At 31.2% G+C, this 26,232-nt stretch overlaps 2 protein-coding genes and 1 long non-coding RNA gene across 5 annotated transcripts; 1 reads left to right on the forward strand and 2 right to left on the reverse strand.

The window, feature by feature from the left end:
* Positions 1-58: 58 nt before the first annotated feature.
* LOC107366535 (uncharacterized) lies at positions 59-11,159 on the reverse strand. Of its 2 annotated transcripts, XM_015934159.2 has the most exons (3): positions 10,050-11,159; positions 1,354-1,952; positions 59-1,247 (listed from the first exon to the last, which is right to left on the reverse strand). In XM_015934159.2, exons 1-3 carry the CDS (start codon positions 10,525-10,527, stop codon positions 1,194-1,196), a joined length of 1,131 nt encoding a protein of 376 aa, XP_015789645.1. In that variant the 5' UTR covers positions 10,528-11,159; the 3' UTR covers positions 59-1,193. The 2 variants fall into 2 exon arrangements, with proteins under 2 accessions (XP_015789645.1, XP_015789643.1); XM_015934157.3 differs by having other exon boundaries at positions 1,243-1,952; positions 10,050-11,102.
* LOC107366536 (uncharacterized) lies at positions 1,244-5,214 on the forward strand. Its single transcript, XR_001569702.3, has 4 exons — positions 1,244-1,384; positions 1,467-2,277; positions 2,714-2,956; positions 3,649-5,214. It is a non-coding gene; the product is annotated as an uncharacterized LOC107366536 (long non-coding RNA).
* Positions 11,160-11,489: 330 nt separating the features above from the next.
* On the reverse strand, positions 11,490-25,315 carry LOC107366544 (uncharacterized). Of its 2 annotated transcripts, XM_015934169.3 has the most exons (6): positions 24,431-25,315; positions 23,146-24,196; positions 22,056-22,166; positions 14,392-14,452; positions 12,766-12,896; positions 11,490-12,525 (listed from the first exon to the last, which is right to left on the reverse strand). In XM_015934169.3, exons 1-6 carry the CDS (start codon positions 24,491-24,493, stop codon positions 12,197-12,199), a joined length of 1,746 nt encoding a protein of 581 aa, XP_015789655.2. In that variant the 5' UTR covers positions 24,494-25,315; the 3' UTR covers positions 11,490-12,196. The 2 variants fall into 2 exon arrangements, with proteins under 2 accessions (XP_015789655.2, XP_089124325.1); XM_089268199.1 differs by lacking the exons at positions 11,490-12,525; positions 12,766-12,896; positions 14,392-14,452 and adding an exon at positions 20,892-21,977.
* Between the last annotated feature and the right edge of the window lie 917 nt (positions 25,316-26,232).

The following is a 26,232-nucleotide window of genomic DNA, read 5'->3' on the forward strand; positions in this document are numbered from 1 at the left end:
ATTTCAATGGACTTTGACTTGCTTTTTCCGCAAATCTTGTAAGGAAACATGACAATCATTGATACATCTATAAATGAAAGTTTAATGTCGATAATTTAATTACATTTTCAATGATTTGGAAGGAACATTAAATATTGAATTGTTCGTTATATCTAAAGTAGAGTTTGAATCTCTTTACATTTTTTTACTTTACTCACAAGTATCATGTTGAAATTATATACTTTGGACGTGACTGTGATAAATTTGTTTTCACATTTATAATTACTATTGACATCAAACAGAAATTTAAACTTCTATTAACAATGACTATTGATCGATGTATTGAAAGGGTTTGTATTTGCTTTTTGCATGATATTCACCTAGTAATTGAGGGACCAGAAAAGGAAAGTTGACAATGTGGTGTGACAATGATAACAAAAACACAGTATCAACATGAAATTGTAATGAAAAATGTATCCAGGATTTATCTCTTTTCAACAAATGTATGTTTAAGCTTCCAGATTTACTCACTTTCAATTGTAGCTCATGATAACAATAATCTTAATTTTTGTATATTACATGAAACAATGGAAAAAATTGATACATAATGGCAAATAATATGATGAATGGTTACAATATCTCGAGTTGTTGTTGCGATGTTTTCCTCTCGGTAGCGAAATCCAAGTAGAATGGCACGGAGAATGTTTTAAATTGTGGAAATTGTGCTTTAATTGTTGACTCAAGTCAACGGTAGTTGGAAAATCATAAAGGACGATTCAGTGAAACACATGATTAAAATTAAGCACAAGAAAAGTAGATGTTGAAGTAAATCTTTTGGTTTGGTTTTTGGTTTTTTGCATCTTGGATAAACAGATGATAGTAACAACTCATTATTTTACAAAACAAAGGTTAACTTGCAAACCATCATTTATGAGTTTCACCTTTTATCAATCTACTTGAAATGAAATGACTAACAAATACTATCACCATGAAATATGAATCAACTTTTATTGAAAGATTGACCATTTTTTGTAACTTCAACTGCTTTTTGTCTCCAGATTTTCAACCGTTAGATGGAGTTGCTCATCAATTTAGCAACCATAAGTCAGAAGATCGTTTGTTAACAGTTAACAATCGGCCTTTTATTTGTTTTAATCAAGTCAATCCAATGAGTAAGAGTGTGATCCCAATTAAATTCTTTCTGTATTATCATTTCAATCCAGTCCAATAGTGTCCAATAGTTGCATTGAACTAATTATTGTTTCATCCTGTTAACAATCGGGAAACCAGAAGTGAAAAAGAAAGATCAAATTTAGTGAATTGGAAAAAAGGCAAAAACAAATAACTTATTGTGATCAACGTTTCTTTACTTACCTTTGAACAAACCAGGAGAAACTCATCAAAGGTAATATAACCTTTGCCTTGTGTATCAAGTTTCTGGAAAACTCTGTAACCATGGTCTTCACATGTTTTGGAATCATGTCCAGGAGAAACATAATAACCTAGGAGAGCATAAATGGCGCGAGAAATTTCAATAATCTCATCAGCTGTTAAATAACCATCGCCGTTAATGTCGTACAATTTAAATATCCATTCCAACTTGTCCGAGGTAGATCCACGACTTAAAGTGGACAGGGCAGACGCGTAATCACTAAAGGTCACCTCGCCGTTAGCTGTCCTCACCTTATCATTAAACATGGCTGAATATACATAGTGAGCATAAAGGGAAGAATCACCCGCTTGTGGGAAAAATTGAGCATATATCTCTTTAAAGGTGGACTCTGTTAGGATACCATTGGGACAGGCACATTTCCAGCCCCAGTAGAGGAGTTTAAGCTCATTTCTGGTGAATTTAGTTTTCTTACAAAGTATTTCCAGTTCACGACGACGACGACTTTTATTAGCTGTATAATTGGCCGCCAATCTAGCAGCACAAGCTTCATTGAAAAGCTCCATTTGATCAAGTTTATGCTCTGGGAAAATGGAAAAGCAAGAAAAAAAAGACAAATTTAAGTTACATTTTCAAAATTCAACTCAACTTATCATCATTTTTCTTCATGTGCTGTCTGTATTATCAACCAAATTTGTTCATCTATTTGAAAACTTTCACGCATCAACACAATGTCATTCACGTAAATGGTTAATAATTCAATGAATTTCCATCTCTTCCCAAATATAATTCATCATTTAAGCTCCGAAGTCCCTGTTAAAACTCGATAGTGAAGCATAATTTTTATCTTGATTTAAAAGGAAAAAATCTTTGAATTTCTTAGCTCCATAATATTGTAGCTTTTTCAGGTAATTGTTTTACATTTATTATTTTGCCTTTCTTTCATAGTGACAATGTGATTAATCATTTAAATCTTCCGAAATTGTCAACAGGTAATATCATGATCATGATCATTGTCATAACCGTCATCATCATAAAAAATATTATGTAGGTTAAACGATGTTGCGCAGTTTTCCGACATGATGCATATAATCATGGATTTCATAGTGAAATTGTAAAATTATTACTTTTACAAAGATAATAATATGTGCATTCTTGAACAATTTCATGTACATATGAATCTTTGAAGTGAAAAAAGTTGTCTTCTCAATGCAATTAAGATTGATAATTTATATAGATAAGAATGAAGAGATTCAAAGACAAAAAATGTAAACAAATATTTTGTTTCAAGATTCATTTTTCTTTTCATTATTAATTTTTTTCTTTTCTTTTTTTCTCTTCCAGCTAATCTTTATCATTATCCTCATCGTTACCAGAATCTAATATGTTTCACCTTAACTACAATGGTTCTGAGAAAAGAAAGTGTTTCCATGAAGACAGTAACAGGAAAGACAAGAAAGAAAAGCCCATAATACAAAGTAAAGGAATAAAGAAGTAACGTCTAATGAGAAATGATTGGATCGATAAAAAAGATGAACTTTCATGGTCAAAGTATTCTTAGATCTAAAAATAACATATTGACCTCAGGTGATTAACAATTAGAGTGTCTTCTTGTCTTAACACAATTCCCACAAGTTGAACAGTTATTCACATTGCCGCCATTTGAAATGCAAATGATTAAGCCTTGGAGTTAACTCTACTAGATTCTTGGATTTATTCATCATCCAAAGATTTGAACAATCAGCATTTATTCTTATTCAGTCCAATATTTTGATTTCGCAGTATTATCGTGATAACTTTTACTTACACTTTTAGTCAGGGTTAAGTTAACAAAAACAGATTTTTCCAATAATATATTAAAGTTCCGATAGAATCGAAATTTATTTTGCTCAGTTTTCTTATCTCTACAAACTATTATGCTAGAAATTAACTTGAAAATCAACTTAAATCTGACCCTTTTTTGTTAACTTAACCCTGACTCCAAGTGTATCACATTTACAAGTGACTACTAATTAGTTGATCAGTTAGATCGATATTTTGTTCCCATGGAAACACTTTCGCACTTAATCTTAGCAGTCTTTGAATGTAAATCCATTTTATCCTTCATCAATATTTTGTGCATTTTCAGTCAATTCAATTGATCAAGAAAAAAGCTCTCAATTCTCTTCTATAATCAGATTTCCAGTTACATACTCAAGATTTCCAATTATAGTTGAACATCTAAATTTTACCCTCTTATTAATAATTTTTATGTTTCTTGTTATTTTATTGTTTCTTAGATTGTTGGTTTCAATTCCCTTGTATCGAATTAATATTATCCTCCAAATGATGTTATCAAATATGGAAATTTAATTGCAACGACGATTCCATCTACTGGCTTTTTACTTTTACCATTAATTGTTGGATTGCTGATGTTTACGAGACTATCTAATTGTTGCTCTCTTGTTAAATCCATCTTGATTGTTTCACTTTCCTGGACATCTATTATTTACTTTGACAGTTAATTAATGCCCTCAACTCATCTATATTTCATTAATCAAACCAACAAATTAAAAAGCAACAAAAGGCTTACAATTACCATGAACGCAAACAAGTAACTGATTCCCAGGATTTCAAGTTTTCCAATCATGAATCATGAATTAAGACTGAATTTTGCTCAATCCAAATTCAAGTTGTCATTGATAATCTAATTGATCGATGAAGCTTTCCCAGTCTCTCAACTGAATGTCACCATGTTAAACATTCATTAGTAACTCAGATCGAAGCAATGTAAATTTTTCCTGTCAACTTGAGTTCATCTTAATTTAGACTAATATTTTCCATTTTTGTCTCTAACAATATCAAATCAATTTGAATAGTAAAATTGCAACGTTGAAATGCGATTGTTCATTTAGACTAAACAATCCTCTAGCGATTTGATGATTGAATGTATCAAATCAAGCCAAAGCTGTTCCCAAAATTGATTCAATCTAGTTACTAATGTTAATGTCAACTCAATCGATAATTACAATTGAGTTAGCTTTTATAAACAAAATTTATACTCTTTAGTACGACTCAGAAACCTTAATCATGTAAAGTTGAAACATTTTCACTTTAATCTTTTTGACATGTTTAAGGTTTGCTCAGCTTGTTGAATTTGAAGACTATTTCCAGCACATTCTTGTTGACATTCAACCTTGAAATGACCATGAAGATTCAGTTTTATTCAGCTGTGAAATTCAACTCTTTCAGTTTACACAGCAAAAACATGATTAAGCTTACTCCAGTATCAACAACTTACACAAAAAATAGTCAACATTTAACCTTGTTTATTATGAAGATGTTAATTTGCCTCTATTTTACATCATCCTAATCATCATCATTCATTCATCTAGTATTTGTTTACTGGAGTTGACATTGGACCAGAAATATTAAGGATAAAGATGATAATATTGATGAGTCTCGAAAGATGGAAAGACAAGAAAGTCAATACAAAGTATACGCTGAAATGAAACTGGATCAGTAAAGATTTGTGATTCACTTTGACCATCCAACTATCAACTTAATTCACTAATAAGCAAACTAAATCAACTATTACATGAAGCAAACATGATTACAACAAAGCATCGTATTACTGGACTTGAACAACGTATTACAATATTATAAAGAAACCGTCCAAATCTCATATTTGATCAAATTGCAAATTTTAACCCTCTCTCAATGTTGCCTCAACAAAAGGGGACTGAAAGGCCAATTATCATCTAATTGAACCAATCAACAAACCATAGTTAATCATATATTGTCACATTTACCATGATTACAAGTGAATTAATGAATAAATCTGAATAATTCATTATTTTCTCTCACATTATAACTGTCCTTTTGCCATTCACAGTTTCAACCCATGATAACATTCAATATTGTAATCATTTGAAGATTACCATTTTGTGGCCATCTTTTTTTTTACATTCAAACATTGCTTCAATCCAATGAATTGCGTGATTATGAATACAAATTGACAGTTAAATAGATTTGCGTGAAAAAATCACTTTATAAGCCTCATATTGACATGTATACAAGCATTAATATATCATTATCATTACCTTTATGATTAAATGTTGAACCAGATTTTCAGATTTACTCCCATTGTTTTCCCTTCTCAAATAACTTGTTAAAGGTTTGTTCAACTAATAATTTCAATTGTACTTTTAATTATAAAGGATTGACAATAAAAACAAGTCTAATTTGTTCAAAAAAGGATAATGATTAGACTCAAGAGAGTCTCAACTTCAAATCAATGGAAACGCAGCAAACATTGAAAAAAAGTGTTTACAAAACAAATTCAAGACAATCAATTGATTATTGATTGTGCCATTATAAAGAAATTTACATTTTCACAATTTATACAACAATCATTAAAGGATCCATAATAACTTGAAAGACATTAAAATTTGTATTAGACGAGCAAAAAAAAGGTTAATTATTTTAAAATGTAAAATCGGGTTTCCATGTTTTCCAGATGAAACTAAATTTCCATCGACTTTTTGTCTTGCAATAAGTCAATTTGTCGCCTTTCCTAATCATCTTTACAAATTGTATTCTCAAATGATTAAATTGTCTGACAAATCTGAATCTCAAAATTAGGATTGAACGCAAAAAATGAATCAAATCAATGAGCTTCCAGTAAAAGGATCATCTTTGACGTGATACACGAATCCCAATGATTACAAAGCATTAAAAGGCGTTATGTTTCCATTGATTTACTCTGTAATTTTGACAATCTAATTGATTAACATTTCCTTTTTAATCAAAGTGTCAAAACAGTCCAAGTTAGTTTACAATTGAATCGCCAAATTAATTCACTTCACACTTAACCCAACACTTGAGATCATCTAATCAATGAAACTGTTGGCCTTTCAGCTTTTTTCAAAAGCCAACAATAAATCTCAAATTGATGAACCCAAAAAATTTAGTTGCCATTCTTAAAGTGAAATTTATCTGATCTCTAATGTAATGTGTGTCCAAGTATTGACATTGACTCCGAATGACCAATTGAATTTCAATTTTTCAAAAACAAACTCCATATTTTTTGCTTACTTCAACCATTTATTTTGCCAGAGTTTACTTTGTTTCCAGCTTTTCAATTTGAAACTCAAAAATGAAGATAAACTAATCTCTCGGGTTCAACCAGGCAATAGTTGAGTGTTATTTGAAACTTGCTCATGGATTGACTTAATGCTGATCAAAATATGTGAAAAAAGGCAGTTTAATATTTAATGTTAACCCTAAAGATTGAAGTCCATTGTAAATCATTTTGACTGAAACTCAAGATTCCTTCTGAGTGAAAATCAATGAAGAAGAAAAATAACTCCAAAAAATTAACATATTTAGATGTGCCAATCTAGGATTTAACAGCTGACTGGTCAACACATTACATGAGACGATGGTCATTATTAAGATGACACTTTGATCCTTGAAGTCAATTCAAGTATCAAAAAAGGAAACCTTGAAGGTTTTAGATTGAAACAAAGTCTTTAATGATTTTTCATTTGTTGATGTTGAATGTAATTTGAAAATATATTGTTACAAATTGATGAGTAGCAATGAATATTTGTAAAGAAGTTCAATTTCACGTTTTTGAAAGGGTTTCGAGAAATGAAATTGGTCCAAATGTTTTGCCAAATTGATTCAGTGAATATTGTGTATCAACTGCCAATCGAGTGTAAAATGATGAAAAAGCATGAAAATTTTCATGGCTCTTTGACTGCTTTCAATTTTTATATCACAATTTACATGAATGCCTGAGAAACTTTCACAATTCTTCATTCTATTCCAAAGCCTTTTCTTCATTATTTTCATTCTTTGTATTTTCACTTTTGATTAAAGTTGAAACGAGCAATTGTCGAACAAATGATTTCATTTTAAATCTTCTTTCAAAGTCAAACATATTTTCAGCTGAATTTAACTTGCAACCAAAAATATCATCCGTTATTATTGTTAGTGAAACTAAATCTTCATATAAATTTTATCCATTAATAAGTTGTCCATCCAAAAATGATACTCACTAATTAGCTTTGAATCAAAATTTATATCTAAAAAGGTTAAAAAACCAAATCAAATTCAAAATTAGCTGCAATAATGATCAAAGGATGATTATGATCATGATAATGCACTAAGCATTAAGCATAAAAAGACTCGAGCATTTCGAATGACTATCTTTAGTGAAGCGCAAATATTTAAATATCAAGTCTTGAAATATTCTGGCGACTCAAAATCATCTCTTCCTTCAAGAAACAACCAGATCTATTGCAGCTACTGATTGAGTAATTTACTGATCAATGTATTATATAATAATTCAAGACAGAGTTTACTTCATTAAAGTCTCTTCACTTTGCCTGAAAAACTGTACTCGACTCAATTCACATTCATAATCAAATTGATATTTCTGGTATTTCGCCGTTTTACTGAAACAAAACACTTGTCTAACCTTCAGCAAATATATTAGTAACTCTTTAGTTTTGATTGAATCCTGAATGAGCATTGAAATGGACTGAATTGCAAATTGTGACAAAAATTATTGTAATAGCTATTAATGGTGAATAACATTTGCTTAAAGATACTAAATGCTTTCCAATGGTAAAGTAAACCTCTTGATTCAAGGAGTGTTTCCAATTGAACAAGACTGCTATTTTCAGCATTTAATTTAGGTTTGATGTGTTTTGATGGATGAAAGTGCAAGTTGCATCTTCTTGATATTGTTCAATAAATGCTATTTAAAGAAACGTCAATCAAAAAGCCCAAGAAAATATGGAAACGAAAAATCTATCGAATAAATTGAATTGGAAAGTTTATTGATAACTGTTGAGTTGAGTAAAAGGTCAACAATGAGATGAGATCAAATTGAATCATCTTTCCGTATTTACATCCAATTAGATGATCAACATGGAAAAAGACAAAACCCAATTTGTTCGTTTGTTTTTCCCTCAATCTTTCAAAATTAATTTCAGCCCAACACTCATCAAAAATCAACTCTCATTAATCGGAAAACAGTAATCAAATTAGATCGCAACAATAAACAATTTTTACTAACAACATTTTCCTCGTCATTCCATTATGTAACAAGATGAAAGACTAGCAAAATTACAGATGAAATCTGTTGATTGATTTAAAGTGAGAACTGGAATCAAATTGTCCAGTCAGTTTCAATTTGATGCAACAATCAAAGAGATTTCAGTAGCTGATTCAACGATTTTGAGCTGAAAACATTTGTGACTGTAAACGGTGTAAAAAGGATGAAAATGAGATTGACCGAAGTGAAAATTTTCTGGTAAAAAATCAATAAAATGTGAATCAATATGTTTCATCCTGACATGACAAAACTAAGTGAATCTGTTAATTGTTGAGTGTAAAAAAGATGGAAATTAATTTTCAGCATTTAGCTTTACTTGACTGACCAAAGTGAAAAGAAATGTTAAGATGAATCGAAAAGCAAAAGTCTAATGAAAACTGTTTGATTGTTGTTTGGTTTGAGTAAATTAATCTGGGAATTGGTTGTTGAGACTGAAATGGTAAAATATTGTTCAATTGTTGCATTGAAATGTTTTCAAGTGAAAGTTGATCAACAATTGAAGGTAATGATTGAATGACTTTTCCTGATTAAATAAAATTGATCAATTTACAGTGAAATGGCCATTCTTGAGTTAAACTTGAAGATGGTAATGATGAGCATGAAAAGGGATGAAGGTAAATGGAGTAACAATGAATTTTTGTTCATTATTAAGGCAAGATTGACATTTTGCAAATGCTTTTCCTTCATTAACTTGCTTTCCATTCAATTTTCTTGAGCTAATCAAGTTTTTGCTCGTTATTTTGCCTCTTCAACCAGGTTAAATACACACTGAGAATGTAAACACGGTTAGCTAATTAACTCTTTAAATGGATTCAAAGGATACACAATTGACTGACTGATTAGTTTACTATGAAAATCCAGTGAAAACAATCTATTAACGTAGACTCATCTTTGCACACTTAAGGCTTTCAACAGTTTTTGAAACAGTTTTAGGTTAAAAACTGAGCCTCAAGGTATTGGAATAAAAAAAGGTATTGAACAAGAAGATGGTGAAGATGAAGATTTTGGTGAAGAATGGAAAAGAAGAGAAGAAAAACTGAGAATTTCTTTAACTGATCAAGTTGATTTGATGATGAACAGTCGAGAGGATAAAATGTTGCCTCGAAACAGCAACAAGAGAGACAAAAAGTAAACATTGAATGCTTATAAACAAGTAAAATCCCTTCAATTGTATTTCATCTAAATCAACATTTAATGATTAAAAATTTAGTCTCATTGATTTACTTGATGAAATACAATTGAAATACAATTGGAAAGGAAAAGTCTGGTCATTTTGTTAGTCAAAACAAACCAGAAATGTTATATTAACCTTGCCAGTTCAACCAGTTTGCTGTGGCGTGTTCAATGATAATTAACAGCTTTTCATTAATACAAATATGGTTGATATATTATACAGAAAATTGATTGTTAATTATAGCGCAAAACATTGTACAAATCAGTGGATAACTATTAATAGTAACAGTTGGTTGTAACAAGAAAAGGATGGAAATGTTTCACTTTTCAATTTCAATGTGTTCACTTGAGTTTCATTGAAAAGTGTTTGATATCATTTAGACATTTGTAAGTAATTACCTTTTTTAAAAGCTGATCTCAGGATATTCCAGAGTCGATCGTAGAGCGTGGAAAAAGTTTTACCATAAGAGTAGCGAGCATGATGACTGGAATGATGGTTTGAATGGCGACGTTCATCTTCATCTTTACCAATAAATTCACCGTTAATTTGATCATCATCCTCATTGGGTTCATCTTCATCAACCTCGTCTTCCGACTCGTCAAAACTTGAAATGTGTTTACCCTCACCACTTGGTCGACCCGATCTATTGACCAAACCTTTAGATTCCCTTTTTTCCCGCCTTTTCCAGGCTGAACTGGTTGAACCCAAAGAGTCGTGATAGTGTTTACTCATTGAACCCGAGTCACCAAGGTTTGGGTTTGCTGGGCCTGTTGGTGTCACCGTTGCCGTTGAAGCCTTCAACATGGATGAGGGTTGATGGCTGATGTCACTGAAGCAATGCTCAAACTCACCCATGTCACGGTGCAAAGTTTTCATCCAGTTGCGGCCAGTTGAGAACGCTGACCGTCCCTTTAACTCTTCCAATGACCTCAGGTTGACTGATTGTCCGAACCACTGTCAAAATCAATTAATCACTAAAATAGTCAACTAAACGGATCCAACTGTTGGAGTCAACTTTGAGGGTTGAAACCTTTACCAGGTTAGGTTAACTCTAAGTCCATCGACTAACCATTACATGACACAGTCCAAATGAATGTCTTAACAATCAACTTTAACCAATTAAATTAACGCTTTCTGATGAATGAACTTTCCATGAAACTGTTGGTTAAAAGTTGACCAAGAAAACATTGAATAAACTGTAAACTTGAAGGTTTTTTTTTCGGTTTCGTCTTTTCTCGTACAAAACTTACATGTGAAACGGTTTTACAGTCAAACACTTTTTTGATTAGTCTATCTATTTATCTCGAGTAATCAGAACTTTTCTCATGCTCATTTTATCTTACTCACTTTAACAACATGGCACATGGAAAACACCTTCTCAAATGAGAAGAAACAAGTAAAGGCAACAAGATCGAATGAGAATTTCATTTCAAGCTCATTCTCTTCTTCCAACATTCTTCTCTCATTGATTCAACTCAATCCCTTCATCTTTCACCCTCAACCATCATCATCATTCTCATTCTAATCTTCATCTTCTCTCTCTTCACCAATTCACCAAGCTTCTGAGCAATGAGCCTTTTCACCTCCGCGAAGTTATCCTTCACTTTAACAGCCAAATCCCTGAATAATTTTGATAACTTTCACTCCCAGTCAACTGCCAATCTTACAACTTTTCAATCACTAATTACATTTGTTCATATTGAATATAAAAACATAATTAGAAATAAAAAAAAGATCAAAATGTAGAAAAAATTTCTTCCAATTTCAAGTTTACTTGAAGACATTGTTCAAGTTTTGCTCAAAGTCAATGAGAAATTAAATTGTAAAAGTTAATCAAGTTTTCAATTGAAAGATGAATTTTAATGAAATTGCTTTTGTAACATTTAAATTGAGCAAATTTCCAGGCAAATTGTTGAATGGTGAAACCAGATTGTTCATCAACCTTGTTGTGCTTTTTATTGTTATCATCATTAAGTATAGAATCAAATTTCGGAAGAAAAGGTTTGATGAAAGGAAATTAATTGGTACAGTTAAAGATGATTTAATCAAGAAGTTGAAGGTAAAAACGAATGATGATGATGATAAATTTATTTACATTTGCATTATAATAAATAATAATATAATTGAGTAAATAGTGTTTTTTGGGTTAAACTTGGTAGGCAAGTTAACTTGATGATAAATAGTGAATGCTAAATAAATTAATAAATGATAAAATAAATATTAAATAAATAATTTGGGTAAAAAAGTGAGTTATAAAGCACAAAAAATTACAGCCACAAAAAAAGGCAAAAATGGAAACGCAAAAGAGTTCAATTTGCCATTGTTGGTAATGATTATGACAATGATGGTGAAGATGATGATGATAGAGGATAAAGGATGCTTGAGATGGGCAAACTTGGTTATCACTGGGAGGGAAAAAAGGTTTATCTTTTGGGTTTACAAGGGTTCAACTGTAAACTGCTGTTTGTGACCATTAAAGTTTTCACATTAAGTATCTTTAGTCTGTCTCGGTGAGTATTTGTTGTTGCTGATGAAATTTATTGATTCATTTGGTTCGTTCACAGCGTTTACCCTCGAATCCAAGGTTACAACGGCAAATGAAATTTCCGTCATTCTTTTCAACCGATATACAGGTTCCTCCATTGAGACAGGGGTTATCATTGAGCTCACAGTAGTCAAGCTTCTCGGAGCAATCGATTCCACCCCAGCCAGGTTGACAGTCACAGGTCCAGGGTTGAGTACAGTTGCCCATCTTACAGCCTGGATAGGGAACACACTCGGAACAGTTGGATCCACTCCAGCCAACACGGCATCGGCATTCATTTGGTCGACGGCACCAACCATGTTCTAGGTCACAACCTTCAGAGCAAATGGCTGTTTAACATCGCAAGTAGATGAGCAAATAAGTGAAGAAATAAAAAAAGAGAAAAACAAATTAATCATCGAGTCAAAAGTTTTTCACAACATTAAGCTAATCGAACAAGAATGTTCAGAATTTTCATTTAGTCAAATTCCAGTCGATTTTCAACTTGAATTTTGACTTTCAAGTAAAACCATCAATTAACTTGAAAAATTTTGAAGCAAATTTTCAACTCAACATTGATCAAAACTTACGTATGTTACAAAACAGTCCAGTCCAACCTTTAAAGCAGTTGCAATCAAGAGGATTTTCACAGTCACCGTTCTGACAGCCTGGCATGGTTGCACATTCAGTGCAGTTATCGCCACGATATCCGAATCTGCATCTAAATTATTTAAAATGAACAACAAGAAAAGGCTTAGACTGAAATCGGACTTTTTCAAAACTTTATCAATTGTGAGGCAAAATAATTGTTTCAGTTTCAAAGCTTTTCAACCTGTTTTAGATTAAATATGTTAAACATTGTTGTGACTTGGAGTTAATTAAATGCTCTTGTCTCACTTTCAATTTAAATGTAAAAACAAAGTTGAAACAAAAAGGTTAAAATTGTTATTCCCATTATCCTAGACTCAATTTAAACAATTTGATTGTAACAAGAAGATATTTTACGCGAAATGAATAAAACAGAAAAAATTGTAAATTACAAATTAATTGAGTTGATGGAAACCATGTTTAGATGTTTTTTTATCTTGCTTTCAATCCCTTCAAAGTTATTCAAATTTGGTTGAAAAGATGAGAAGGAAAATCACTTAATCTTCAATTTAGATGAGATTCAATATTGTAAAATTTTGGTTAAGATTTAGATTTAAATTACAAAATAATCATCTCAAGCAGACGGTCTATTAAAGTGTAAGTCTTAAAATTTGAAAGGTAAAGTTTGACAAAGAAAAGCTTTTCTCATCTAAAATTAGAGTCAAACCTGAACCCATTTTTATCATTAATCATTGCTCAGTTTTACCATGAAACTTGAAAGCTAAATCAAGAGACTGTTTGAGCATCTTAATTGTGATTTTTGATGAATAAATTTGCTATTCAATGAAACCTTTTCTCCTTTTCTTTTCCATTAAATATACTTTGATATGAAAAAAGCTGCCATTTTACATGCACTTGTAATGTATTTTAATGTGTCAACGTGCAAATGTTGAATTATTAACCCTTGGAATGAGTGGCGAAAAGTAGGTTTTACTTAACACAATTAACTGACAGAATTGTTTATCATTTCAATGTAATTCTGGAAAACAAATGATAATAATATTATGAAGCTGTCAGAGGCAGAGGCTGATGACGATAATGAAAATGATGAGAAACAAGGCAAAGATGAAAGAAGAGCAAAAAAGAAGAGGAAAAAACAAAGCTTTATGAATCAACCCAGAATCATTCATCTTTCAGGTTTCAAGTTAAATAATGAACTCTGGTTAACTCCAGCAAATTACCACAAATTTATCAAGAAAAGGTGCAAAGAAAGTGACTTGAAAAAGGTTAACCCATTGGTATCAAGGAAAAGGTCAATCGTCCAACTGTCATAATGAACTGTTGCCAGTAAATGGTTATTCAAATGAACCCAAATGGAAGAAGCAAATTGTGCTGAAAACACATTTAAAATAATAGCTACAATTGATGATAAATATCACCAAATGGAAGGTAAAAGAATGGATAAAAAAAAGGTAAATATAAAAGGTAAAAGGTAATGGTTCTTTTGGATAGGAAACAATTTTCAAGACACTTTTCATCTCTAATAGATAACCAATGGATAAAATGGTTCTTCTGGTTATTCTGGTTAAGATATAAAAAAGATGATCATTAGATGAACATGTTCTTACCTGCATTCACCTGGATGTTCACAGTAACCATTTTGTGGATGACAACCAGGTTTACAAGTTGCTGTTGAAAAGAAATGAAAAAATTAGTTTAATGTTTAATCAAAAGTCGGTTACAGTCAAGACGAAGGAAAAGGTTCAAATGGTTCAACCTTTCAATGATATTTTTATTTCTGTCATTTACTTGTTTTTTTCACTCATTTCTGGCATTTTTTTTCTCTCTTCATTTTACTTTACTTTTTGTTACTTATGTATGCTATTCAATGATAATCACAAGTGACAGGAAACATAACAGGGAATGACATGAATACACAGTAAATCTCTGTGACTTGCAGTCTAAATGATATCCAATGAAAGAAATGAAAATATCTCATTGAAAAATGGGTGACAATGGAAAGCATTTCTTCAACCTTTTTCTTCTTCTCTCTTCATTTTCATCTAATACAGAAATGTTGATAAGAAGGTAAAAAAAGGTAGACAAACGATTAAGGTAAAAAAAAGTCACTCTTTGGCCATTGTTTGGGTGCTTGGTAAAGATTTTCATTGCCATTACTTTGTATTAACTTTGTGTTTGTTTCAGAATAAGTTTTGCTTTTTTTCAGTTCAGCTTATTTGCTGATCAATATTGAACCATTTCAATTGGAGCAACAAAAATTAGAGGTAAAAATAAAGAGATGAAACAAGAGTTGAATACTTAAACATTGTAATAATAATGTATAACAAAAAGTTGATGTGAAACAAGAAACAAGAAAATTCCATTTTTTCTTCATTCCTTTTCATCAATTCCGTAATTTATATCATGGTAAAGGGTCACCTAACAATAACGATTCTTAGAGTTTTTTTTGTTATCATTTTTATTCACATAAAATGGGTTGAACTGTTGGCCAAAAATGTCATTTTCATTGAGTTTAAATGGTTAACCAGAAGTATAAAGAGATTGAAAATAAACATTTCAAGTTTTCTGGTTTTCAGGTTAAGTTGGAGTCTATTTGGTTAAACATTCAGATGGAAATCATTTTAAATTGATAAATTAGACATTTCTAATGTTCATTGGATTCAATTTTGTGACAAGTTGATCCATTTGATGAACCATTTCATTGAATGGTAAAGGGTTCATCTCTTGCAACCTTTTCAAAGGGCACCTGAGTGATACTTTGATATTTGGTTACAATCAAGACGTGATCAAGTTAACTAGTTGATTAGTCGAGTGAATGGAAATGGAAAGGTTAATGAGCATGTTATTTCATCAACAATTAGTGACAATTAACTTTCTTTTCAGAACTAAACTTTGAAAATAAATTTTTCCCTTCTTTTCATCTCTTCTCAATTTGATCAACAATTAACATTGTCTACATAGAGTTACAAGTGACGAATAACGAATTGTTGTATTTATTTTGGCCAAATATAATTTGATTATCGACATTTATTTACTCTTTTTTTCAATTAAGTGTAACTTTTATTGCCAGGTCAACATGAGTAAGATTGAAGGTTAAAAGTTGACTTAAGGGGTTAACTCAGGAACAAGTTCAGGGTTGAAAGGAACGCACAATTTCGTCTTTCACTCGTAAATGAAAAACCCATTTTTAACCATAGACTTAGGTACAACCTTCAAAGAGTAACTTTAATTTTGACGATTAACTTGAAAATCAATGAAAATGTCAACCGAAGGATAAAAAATTTGGGTTCAATCGGTTTAATTGAAACCAGATTTTCTTGAGGATTGAGAGCAACACAAAAAATTTCATTTGAAACAATCATATCTGAACGTTTTCCTTGTGTCCCTAGTCGAGTGTAAGTCTTTTATGTTCAAATGATTGAAAAATTTTCTTTGGTTTACTTAAACTACTGAACATTAGCTCAATGTTTTTCAAATGTTTGCATTTAAATCAATCAAGATTGATGTTAACCTGGCACCTAAAGTTGAAGTACACAAACTAGACTCTAATCTAGTTTAGTCTATCATTATGCATGATGATTGACTTTCATCTTGATACAAAATTTCATGATAATAAATGTAATATTACATTCAATTTGGAATTTTTTTTCTCTCTCAACTTTTTCCAGTTGACTCCATATTATGACACAATCTGAAGATAATACAATTTGCAAAAAAAAGGTGAAAAGAGAAGGAAGAAAAAAAAGTAACACAAAGAATCTTCAGAAACTGATGAGCATCAAATAGCTGAGCAAATCCCTTTTTTTCATTACAAAGCAAGGATACATGGGAAGAGGGAAAAAAAGTATTCCAATGAACAGAATGATGAAGATGATGGAGATGATGATGAAGGCACAAAAATGGGTTGAACCAAGGTGATGGATAAAATAGTGTTGTTCATTCATTTATTGATTTGTTGATTTGCAGGGAATGAGAAAAGTCGCTCAATATGAAAACAAAAGGATGAAATCAATGAATATATCAGATGTTACAAAGGTGAAAACAAATGATCAACTTTACAAAAAAAGTCAACAATAAAAGGCAAAAGCTGTCACTTCATTGATTCACAATCTTTTTTGGGTTAAAATTTTCCATTCATTTCCATGTCACTTTGAATTCATTTTTTCCCTGTTAGTAAATTGAAACATCGTTACCATCATTCAATAAACCAATAAGATTTGAATGCAATATTAAGCACAATATTACAATATTATATTACTCTTTCCGGTTCCTTGATCAAACCCTCAAACCTAGAGCATCATTATATCGTTTGTTATTATCATGATTATGTTATTGTTGGAACAAGTTTCAAAGGGAAAGAAATAAATTTTATGTGAAGGTTAACACCATAATGAATTACATTGAGGAGGATGAAGAAAAAATGAAAGAGATGATGAAAAGGATGAGAAGTTACTCTTCATTGAGCAACTTTCCCCATCATTTTTAATGATTGAAAGGATCAACCATTTTTATTCAACTATTAACTTCTTGTGCATCAACATTTGCCCAAACTTATTCACTGAAACAGTAAATCAATGATAAATTAGGCTGTAAAATAAAAATCTATGTACATATAACATTATTGAATTACATTGCATTGAATTATTGACTTTGAAAAGTTTCACCATCAAAAGCAATTCAGAAATTTTATCTCAAAGAAACTTTTCAAAGGCAAATTCAAGACTTTTCAAGAACCATTAAGATTATTGTTGCATTTAGTTTTTTAAGGAATAACAAAAATCCAAAGTAAAATTATCATTTTATTCCCAGATTTTGAACTATTCAATAATCAATTAGTCAACTTGTTTTGAAGTTTTTTGAATTTACAGTCAATCGGTAACTTTGATAGTTCAAGACTTTAGTTGTTTCAAGTGGTCACAGAATTTCATCAGAATTTCTTGTGACTTTTATTTTTGTTTCATGATATCTGTGAAGATGCCTTTTCTGAGCTTTAGACTTTTTTGTTCAAAGTTTTGAAATCAACTTGAGATTTGTGGTTCGTTTTGTCTGGTTTTTGAACAAATTGGACGCAATGGATAGGCTCTTTGAGATTTTGAAAAAAGAAACATTGAAATTATTGAAAGATCATTGCTTTGTTCAGAGAGGTTCGAGTGAAGAATCGTTTGGACAATAAAGAGACATTTAAGAGACAAAATCTTGGCAGAAAATATCAAGATTCAATTGAAGATTTTACCTTCCAGTTGATAAACATTTGAAATAAAGACATTTGAGAAAAAACCAAAAAGGCTAAAGTTGAGAGCGAAAAGTAGAAAAGGAAAACTGAAATTTATTGAATTTTTGAATGGCTTAAATATGATCTATTTGCTCATGAATTTGATCAAACAAGACTCGGGTGACTGATAAATATTGAACCTTGAAATTTTTAGGTAATAAATGTTATCGACTTCAAACAGAAGCTTGTAAAAAGTGCGCTTTCAAAAAATGACAAGTATCGAAAGAGAAACGAATGGAATGATTATTAGATTAGGACTTCAAGACACTTCAATCATGAATTAAACACAGGTCATATGATCGTTAGAAGTCCATAGCTTAACCTTTCATGAGCCATATTATTATAATACATATAATATAGTGAGCAAATTTGGTCAAAAATCAATACAAGAATCACCTTATCAACTCAAAAATTAGATTCGGTTCGATTTTTCGTCAGATCATTAAAGAAAGATTAGCAAGTCTTGTTATTTTTTATTTTCAAATGATAATCAAAATGAGCTTCAAAAGATCCAAGTATTATAATTGATCCACTTCTGTTAATCTAAATTTGGCTAGATTTATGGTCGTTTATACTTATAACTCTGCTTGACTTTTGCATTTCGTTTTATGAAAGTTCAAATTTTTTCAGATCGGTTGATGTTTTTCCATTTACATTTTTAACGTTGTAAAGATAGGCCGCCGTCACCAAAATCATTCATTAACTGAACGGCTTATAAACATTCATGTTTTTATATCAAAATGGGCTATTAACATGTAACAGAGTTTGAAATTTCAGGAAACTATATGCAAAAATCAATTACAGGGCAAATAACTGAATGACCTTGAGTGTTCTTGAGACTCTGGATCATGGTTCTTCAATTTCTGTACCCCCGTTGTGACAATAGCTAAATGACGAAAATTGAAAAGATCACAGTTTAAAATCTAACTGCAAAACTAATTGTGTGAAACTAGTCTTTCGCAGAAAAGTGTTACTCAAAATCAAACGAAGAGGCTCGACTATGACGATCGGAAAAAGCTCCACCTTGCAGAAAATGTCACACATTTTTCACTCCATTAAAAATAAATGAGTTGAAATTGATTAGTTGAAAAAAAGCATAGTAAATGAACCCGGTCAGTTCAAAAACAATGATTTTGCTGTTGTGAAACTAAATGTTACACTTTATCTAAAAATGATGGCAAATGATTTAAATTTACGAAATTATCTTTTCTCCACAAAATTTGGTTAACTACAATTGTTAATGAAGTGTTGACTGTAACTATTAATGGTTCTATTTATTTTGTAATTGAGTTGGTCCATGTTTAGATTGCTCCATATTAATTAAAATTTGATGATTCAATTTTGCTTGTGCCTGTTGTTGGTTTGTCAACTTTATCGTTTGGGTATTTGTTTCTATATTTCTTTTGTGTATCTTCAATTTAAAAACGGTTTTTCTAATTTTCGCAGTCTTTTTGTTTTCTCACTTCATTTCGTTGTACCCCCATTGTGACAATAGCTAAATGACGAAAATTGAAAAGATCACAGTTTAAAATCTAACTGAAAAACTAATCGTGTAAAACTAGTCTTTCACAGAAAAGTGTTACACAAAATCAAACTGAGAGACTCGACTATGACGATCGGAAAAAGTTCCACCTTGCATAAAATGACATTTAAAAGTCAATTAGAGGTCAAATAACTGAATGACATTGAATGTCCTTGAGACTCTGGATTTATAGTTTTTAAATTTTGAAAATTTCGCTGACTTAATTATATCAAGATCTGACCTTTGGTCTAAAAGTCTCTAACGCAAAGGACTTCAGGGATGCAAAAAACATCCAGTATAATTGACGCAAGAACCAGAAGAAACATACGCATTTAAAAGTTTGCTTGCTGAAGACATTTCATTGTTTGTTTCTGATTTTAAGGACTTCAAACAGATGCACTGATGAATATTTAACTGAAAGTCTAATAGATTCATATAAATTCTAATAAACGAAATCCAACTTTGATTGTATTTAGTTAGTGCAAACGATTTTTCCATGAATTACACTTTGACCAATTGCTGTTAATTGTGATAGAAGATCTTAAAGCTTCAATATTCCCTTCAAATTAAATTATTTGTCAAGAATAATTCGCATTCAAAATTAGGATTTGTAGTCAATCAACAAGTTGATTGAGATTTGAAATAAACTTTGTCTCCAACCGGAACAAGGAAGAGTTCAAATAACAATTAATATAATTTACTTTCAAAGTAAAAGTGAAACTCTAAATGATTCATTAAAACACTAATTAATCTATTAATTTTTACCTTTACACTAACAGGTAGAGTGAAGCAAATAAAACCTGATTTGATTACAAAAATCTTATTCAACATTTTCCCCTGCAATACAACTTATACAACGTATATAATAACTGAAATAGTAACTTAAATTATAATCATAATGATCAAGTTTAAACCCTAAGGCTTACCCAAATCAACAATTACCTCAAAATTTGCACACCAAAAATATCAAGAGTAAAGTTCAAGTTTACAATTTTCATGGAGAGAATGAAGAAAAAAAAACAAATTATTTCCGGCAATTATTATTAGCAATGTTAATTGTAAACATGAGAAACTAAGCTTCAACACTGTAAATACAAATAAATCAAAATACAATCACAATTAACTGTTAAATTGTTGAAACCTTTTTACCAAATGCATTAAATGTAATTGAAAAATGATCATGAAAAGGTTAACAATTGAAATGAAATTTTTGTAAATGTTCAAGTATTTGCTCATTGAAATGCCAGGTAAATGTAAATGAATGGTTAATTAATAATCATGTTCCCTGATAAATAAAGGGTTAACTCTATTATTAGGGTTACAGTTGTGTTGGTTGTTAATATACTTTTGCAATGAAAAAAAAGCAATGAAAATGATGAAAAGTAATGGGAACAAAAAATGTAAGAAAATAAGTGCTTCAGGAAATGCATTTACTAGGAATAACGAAATTATTGGAATAACTATTTTTACTTTTCTTCATTATTTTGGTTCATCTTTTCCACCTTCTCAGCATCATCATGATCATCATTCACCATTCTCATCAATCTAATTTTCATTCAATCAATTGCCTTTTCAAATGAATCTTTATTTTTTCATCTAAAATCAACATTAAATATTTTTTTCAACTGCGTTGGTTGAGGAATCAAACTTGCTATCAATTGTTGAATAAATCAATAATCAACATGAAAAACTGTTTCAATATTTAATTGTTCAACTATTGATTTGCTATTTTCTGAGTCAATGTTTAATAACAATAATATGTTTTGGGTTTGTGTGATTTTGTTTGCAAAACAAACCCAAACTGGTTGATGACCAAAGAGAATCGATTTAGGTATTTCCTGATTTCTGATGTAACCAGTCAACAGTAAACTGTTAACCACCCAAAAAAAAGGTAACCTTAGGTTGAGAAAATCATTTTTTTCTCTCTTCTTCTTCTTCTTTTACCTTTTCTTCATCATGTTCATCAGTTTTGCTTTTGCTTGATTCAGTTTTGTAAAAATTGAGTTTGAAAAATTTAGTCTTGAAAAAAGGTTGAATGAAATAAAAAATGGCGAAGTTGAAATTGAAGATGAGGAGAAAAGTAAAACAATTTTTACTCTCGTCTTCATTTGTCTTCATCTTCTTCTCTATTTATCATCTTCTTCCTCATCTGTAGTCTTTCCATTGTTTCCCTTGTCGTATCATCTTAAATTTATTTTGATATATATTTTTCAGTTTGGATTTTTGTTGACTTGATTTTTGCCTCACTGAGTTTGTGACAATTGAACAGCAGCACAAAAAACAATGGTTCAGATGACGATTCTGTTGTTGATGATAGTGATGAACAAACGCTGTGTGTGTGTTCATAGGTATCAATGTGGAAGTGTTGCAATGAGAAAATTGTTTTTTTCTGTGTCTGACTGAACAACAAAATTAATCACTTTTTAAGTGATATAAATTTCATTTTGTTTCATTGAACAGGTTAAATAATGACTTACGTTTATCACAAAACATTCCGGACCAGCCTTCTTCACATCGACATTCAAAGGGCTTTGAACATGAACCATGAATACAACCAGGCATGGGAACACATAAAGAACAAAATTCACCTGAAAAAATGAGAAAAAATCAATTAGACGAAAATATAAATCAAAAAATTTAAAGACATTACTATCAATACTGATTGGCCATCAAACAGATTCACTTAGATATTAAATTACTTCAATTATATTGAATTTACTTTTGCTTTTACCATTTTTTACCCTCAATCGGTTAAATTGATATTGTTTAAACTGGATTCTGGGTTAAACTTGAAACCCAAATTTTGCCACTTTAACCTAAACATTATTGTATTGTATCACTTTGTATTAGATTGTGATTTTGATATTTTAGATATTATTGTATCTAAAATAATTTATTTCTTGCCTTCCTTTGGCTTGCTCATTGATGTTAACTTTGAGATTTATCAGATATAAGCTTGATAGACTCTTGTTGTGATGCTATTTCATGAGTGAATTGGAAAGATGAAGAGGAAACTGAATGATTCCTCGGCTCTTACAAAAGATGAAGATGAGGATATAAAAGTTGAAGGAGGAAAAAGAGAGGAGAATGATGATGATCAGAAAAAAAATAAATTACTGAAAGTAAGTTTGATTAAAAGAGGAAGAGAAGATGAAGATTAGACTGTTGTTATTGTTGTTATTAACATGGAAAGCAAAACCTTTGAACATGGTTAAATGAGTAACTAACTCAATTTCATGTTAAAACCGATTTGTTAAAAGATGAGGTGAAAAGAATAAAAGGATAAAAGAAATGATCATCATCATGATCATCATGGAGAAAAGGTTAATTTGGTACAAAAATAGAGAGGAAAGAAAGAAAATGATGATCAGTATGGAATGGCTGGTAAAAGGTTAATGTTGACATAAAATGAATTTCAATTTAAATGTGATTGAGTGGTAAAAAAATTGGTACCAAATGCCGGCGGAAAAGATTGTAAGTTAATTATACTTGAGAATCAGCTGATTAGGTTTGACTTGATGTATAGCAATGCGGTTATAGCACAAAAAAGATTCATTTCAGGCTTACCAGTCCAACCAAATTTACATTTACACTCATTGGGTTCATTGCAATAGCCATGAGTTGAATGACAACCAGTTTTACAAATTGGACTGTTACAATCATCACCGCGAAAGCCTGGTGGACAATCAGGAATGACATTATTGTTATCATTGTTGTCAGCTGATGAATATTTCAAGCTTCCAGTGATCCTCCAACGATAACGAAATTTGATTCCGGAAGTTGTATTAGGAGAAGAGTAATTTGGCCCACCAATTTCCCAAATAGTGTCATCTTCCAATGGAAGCAATTGTAAGGTTGTATTTCTTAATTCTAAGTGGCGAGTAATTAACTTGTCATGACCAGCATTTGACTTGTGCCATACTTCAACCAACAGGATAACCTTTTGTAATAAGGGATTGGGTTCCGTTGAAGAGGTACGATTTGCTGATGACAAGGGTTGTTGTTTTGATTTGAAATCGGCTTGAAAACCTCTGACCATATTTACAAGAGGAATGGTTGTTCGCAGTTTAATTGTACCTTTCTTTTTATTGTTTGAATCATTTTCAGTTGACCAATAGGCTATTGTACATTGAGATGTTGATGAAGGTAAAGTTGTCTTGTTGGTTGCAAGGCGATTAAGTGTTGATGATGATGAAGTGTTTGAGGGTGACGATGACAATCCTTTAAAAGATCCGACAATACGGTTAAATATTCCTTTGAACAATGATTGACGTGTCTGTGGTGGTTTTGGGCGTTTAATAACTGGCTTGGGTTCAGTTCGAAATGCACTTAATCCATGAAAACCGAGACTCAGTCCAGGACCACTTCGTCTTTCAACTGGCATTGAAAAGTCAAGAGGCAAGGTTCGCTGTGGATCTTGCTGGTGAGACATACATATCTTCCAATATGGATTACAAGACGATGAACCACCTCGACAAATACCATGTCCTAGGGTTGACTTGTAGCCAGAGCAGCATTCACCTGATGCCAATCGACCTTCTGGATTTTCATAAGATAACACTTCAAATTCAACATGATATGAGATTGAATTTGGATTTGTAGTTAAAGGTTTGACTTCCTAATAAACACCAACAAGAAAAGAAACGTTTTCTCAATATAATACAATGTAAATTTGTCTAAAAATTGTAAAAATTGTTGAATTAAGTTTACAAAGTGTAACATTTAGTTAAAACTGGCTAATTAACACGAAAAAACAACCAATTGGAGAAAGGGTGATTCATTGTTCATTATCGGTTGCTATCTTATGATTAAAATGAAAGGAGAGTTCAAGCAAAATATTTAATGGACTTACCTCTAGAGAAACAAAAGAAAGTGTTGTTAAGTACACAAACAGTTTGAAGTTTGCAAAATTCATCTCTTAATAAATACACTTTGTTTAAATTATTAATCTATTTTCGATGTTGAATTAAACAGGGCAAAAACACTTGACGAATTGGTTCATTAAAGGAGACTACAAGCAACACTTGGTAAGTTGACTTTCACTGGATTTCTTGTTAACCTTTATTGTTCGCCTGCTGATGAAGTAACTAGTGCTGTGAGTGTTGAGGAACTGAAACTTTCCTTGCCAATGAGTTCAACGACTTTGTCTTGTTGATGATGATAAAGGTAATATTAAGACCCGCTATGTTAACGTTAAGTGAGGAGGGCTGAGAAGTCCCGTTCCCATCTTCATCATCATCTTCATCTTACCTTTCCTCTTTCATTTTTTTCAATGTTAAACTCTCTTTTGATACTTAACATTCTAACATTTGCTTCTCTTCCTTCTTACAGGCTGCAAAAATTATAAAAGGTGAAGGATGATAAAACTAAACCTCTTCCTTTTTTCACATCAGCTTCTCATCTTCTTCCAAGTGACCGGACGAACCAGTTTCGGACCATACCAGACTTATTGATAGATGTCAAAGATTGAGTATCTTTTTCAATTTGGTTGATGTTCAGTTATGCCAATGATACACATTTCAACATTGCCATCATCATCAAACATTATCATTTTATTTCTTTCTCTGTCCCTTTTTTGTCTCCAATAATTTTCATCCTTGCTCATCTTCTTTTACCCTTTGGCATAATCTCATAATTGACCTTTCATTTTCTCTATTTACCTTTCCTTTCTAGATTGTTAGCACGCTTTAAAGGATACATTGGATAGACTCAATGGATAAGATAGTTACTTTTAAAGATGCAACACAGAAAGGATTAGAATAAATAAGAGAATCAGAATTTGTAACAACCAAAATGACAAATGTGTTATTATGCTGATGATGGCAATTACTTTTGCATCCCAATTAGAGAATCATCAAATTCGTTGAACTTGATATTTCATGTAGAGTGGAGTCAAAAACTAAGTTGATATTTCATGTAAATCTAAAGTCATTTACTCAAATCCAAGTTACATTTTAAAAATAATTTGCATTTTCTAATGTTAATGTCCAGTGATCAACGTGCCCGATAAAATGTGAAACCAGAAGCAATTGTAAATTGTCATCAGAAACAAAGTCTGTTTTATTTGACCAGTTTAATAACTTGGGTTATTAATTATTAAGAGTTTGCTTTCAATTGCCTGTTTATCATGAAACATGCTTTTCGGTTTCTGCATCTGATTTGTATTTTGCGACGCATCTAACCAATAACGGGACCAGCTTTTTCCACCACTCCAAAGAGACTTATCAACTAAATTATCACCGAATTAGCCACCACATTCCCAATCAATTTTTTCATAAGATTTGTCACTCAATCCACCAAATTATTCAACACTTTTCGGATATGGAGATGAATGGCGGGCGTGTTGGATTTGGGTGCTAGACAATATTTTGGACAATACGGTGAACAATTTGTTGAAAAAAATGATTGGAAAAGGCTTGCCCTCTAATAACTGCATCTTTGTATCAAAGTTTTAAAAAATTGATTACTTTTGTAGTTTATTAAGCTTGTTGTGGTGCAATCTGGTGTTTTTGAGACACACATCTCTAATGACTAGAAATGAATGTAACGACCAAATGGTTGAATTCAAATCAAAGCTTGCAGTTAAAGTTGGTAGATGATAAACAACTCATCGATTATTTTCGGCATTGAATGCGAAAGCTTTGTTTAATATCG

Source organism: Tetranychus urticae, chromosome 2, assembly GCF_039701765.1.
Source record: "Tetranychus urticae isolate SD_2017Ah chromosome 2, NJAU_TeUrti_SD_1.0, whole genome shotgun sequence".
Lineage (NCBI taxonomy): Eukaryota > Metazoa > Arthropoda > Arachnida > Trombidiformes > Tetranychidae > Tetranychus > Tetranychus urticae.

Bases quoted from the DNA above. Each gene is read 5' to 3' on its own strand.
- LOC107366544 (XM_015934169.3), bottom strand. From the start codon at position 24,493: ATGAATTTTGCAAACTTCAAACTGTTTGTGTACTTAACAACACTTTCT. The intron at 24,197-24,430 runs GTAAGTCCATTA...GGTGTTTATTAG, and splicing joins TTTCTTTTGTTTCTCTAGAG to GAAGTCAAACCTTTAACTAC. The intron at 14,453-22,055 runs GTAAGTCATTAT...TCTTTTCAACAG, and splicing joins CGGAATGTTTTGTGATAAAC to CAACTTGTAAACCTGGTTGT.
- LOC107366535 (XM_015934157.3), bottom strand. From the start codon at position 10,527: ATGAAAACTTTGCACCGTGACATGGGTGAGTTTGAGCATTGCTTCAGT. The intron at 1,953-10,049 runs GTAATTACTTAC...CCATTTTCCCAG, and splicing joins GAGATCAGCTTTTAAAAAAG to AGCATAAACTTGATCAAATG.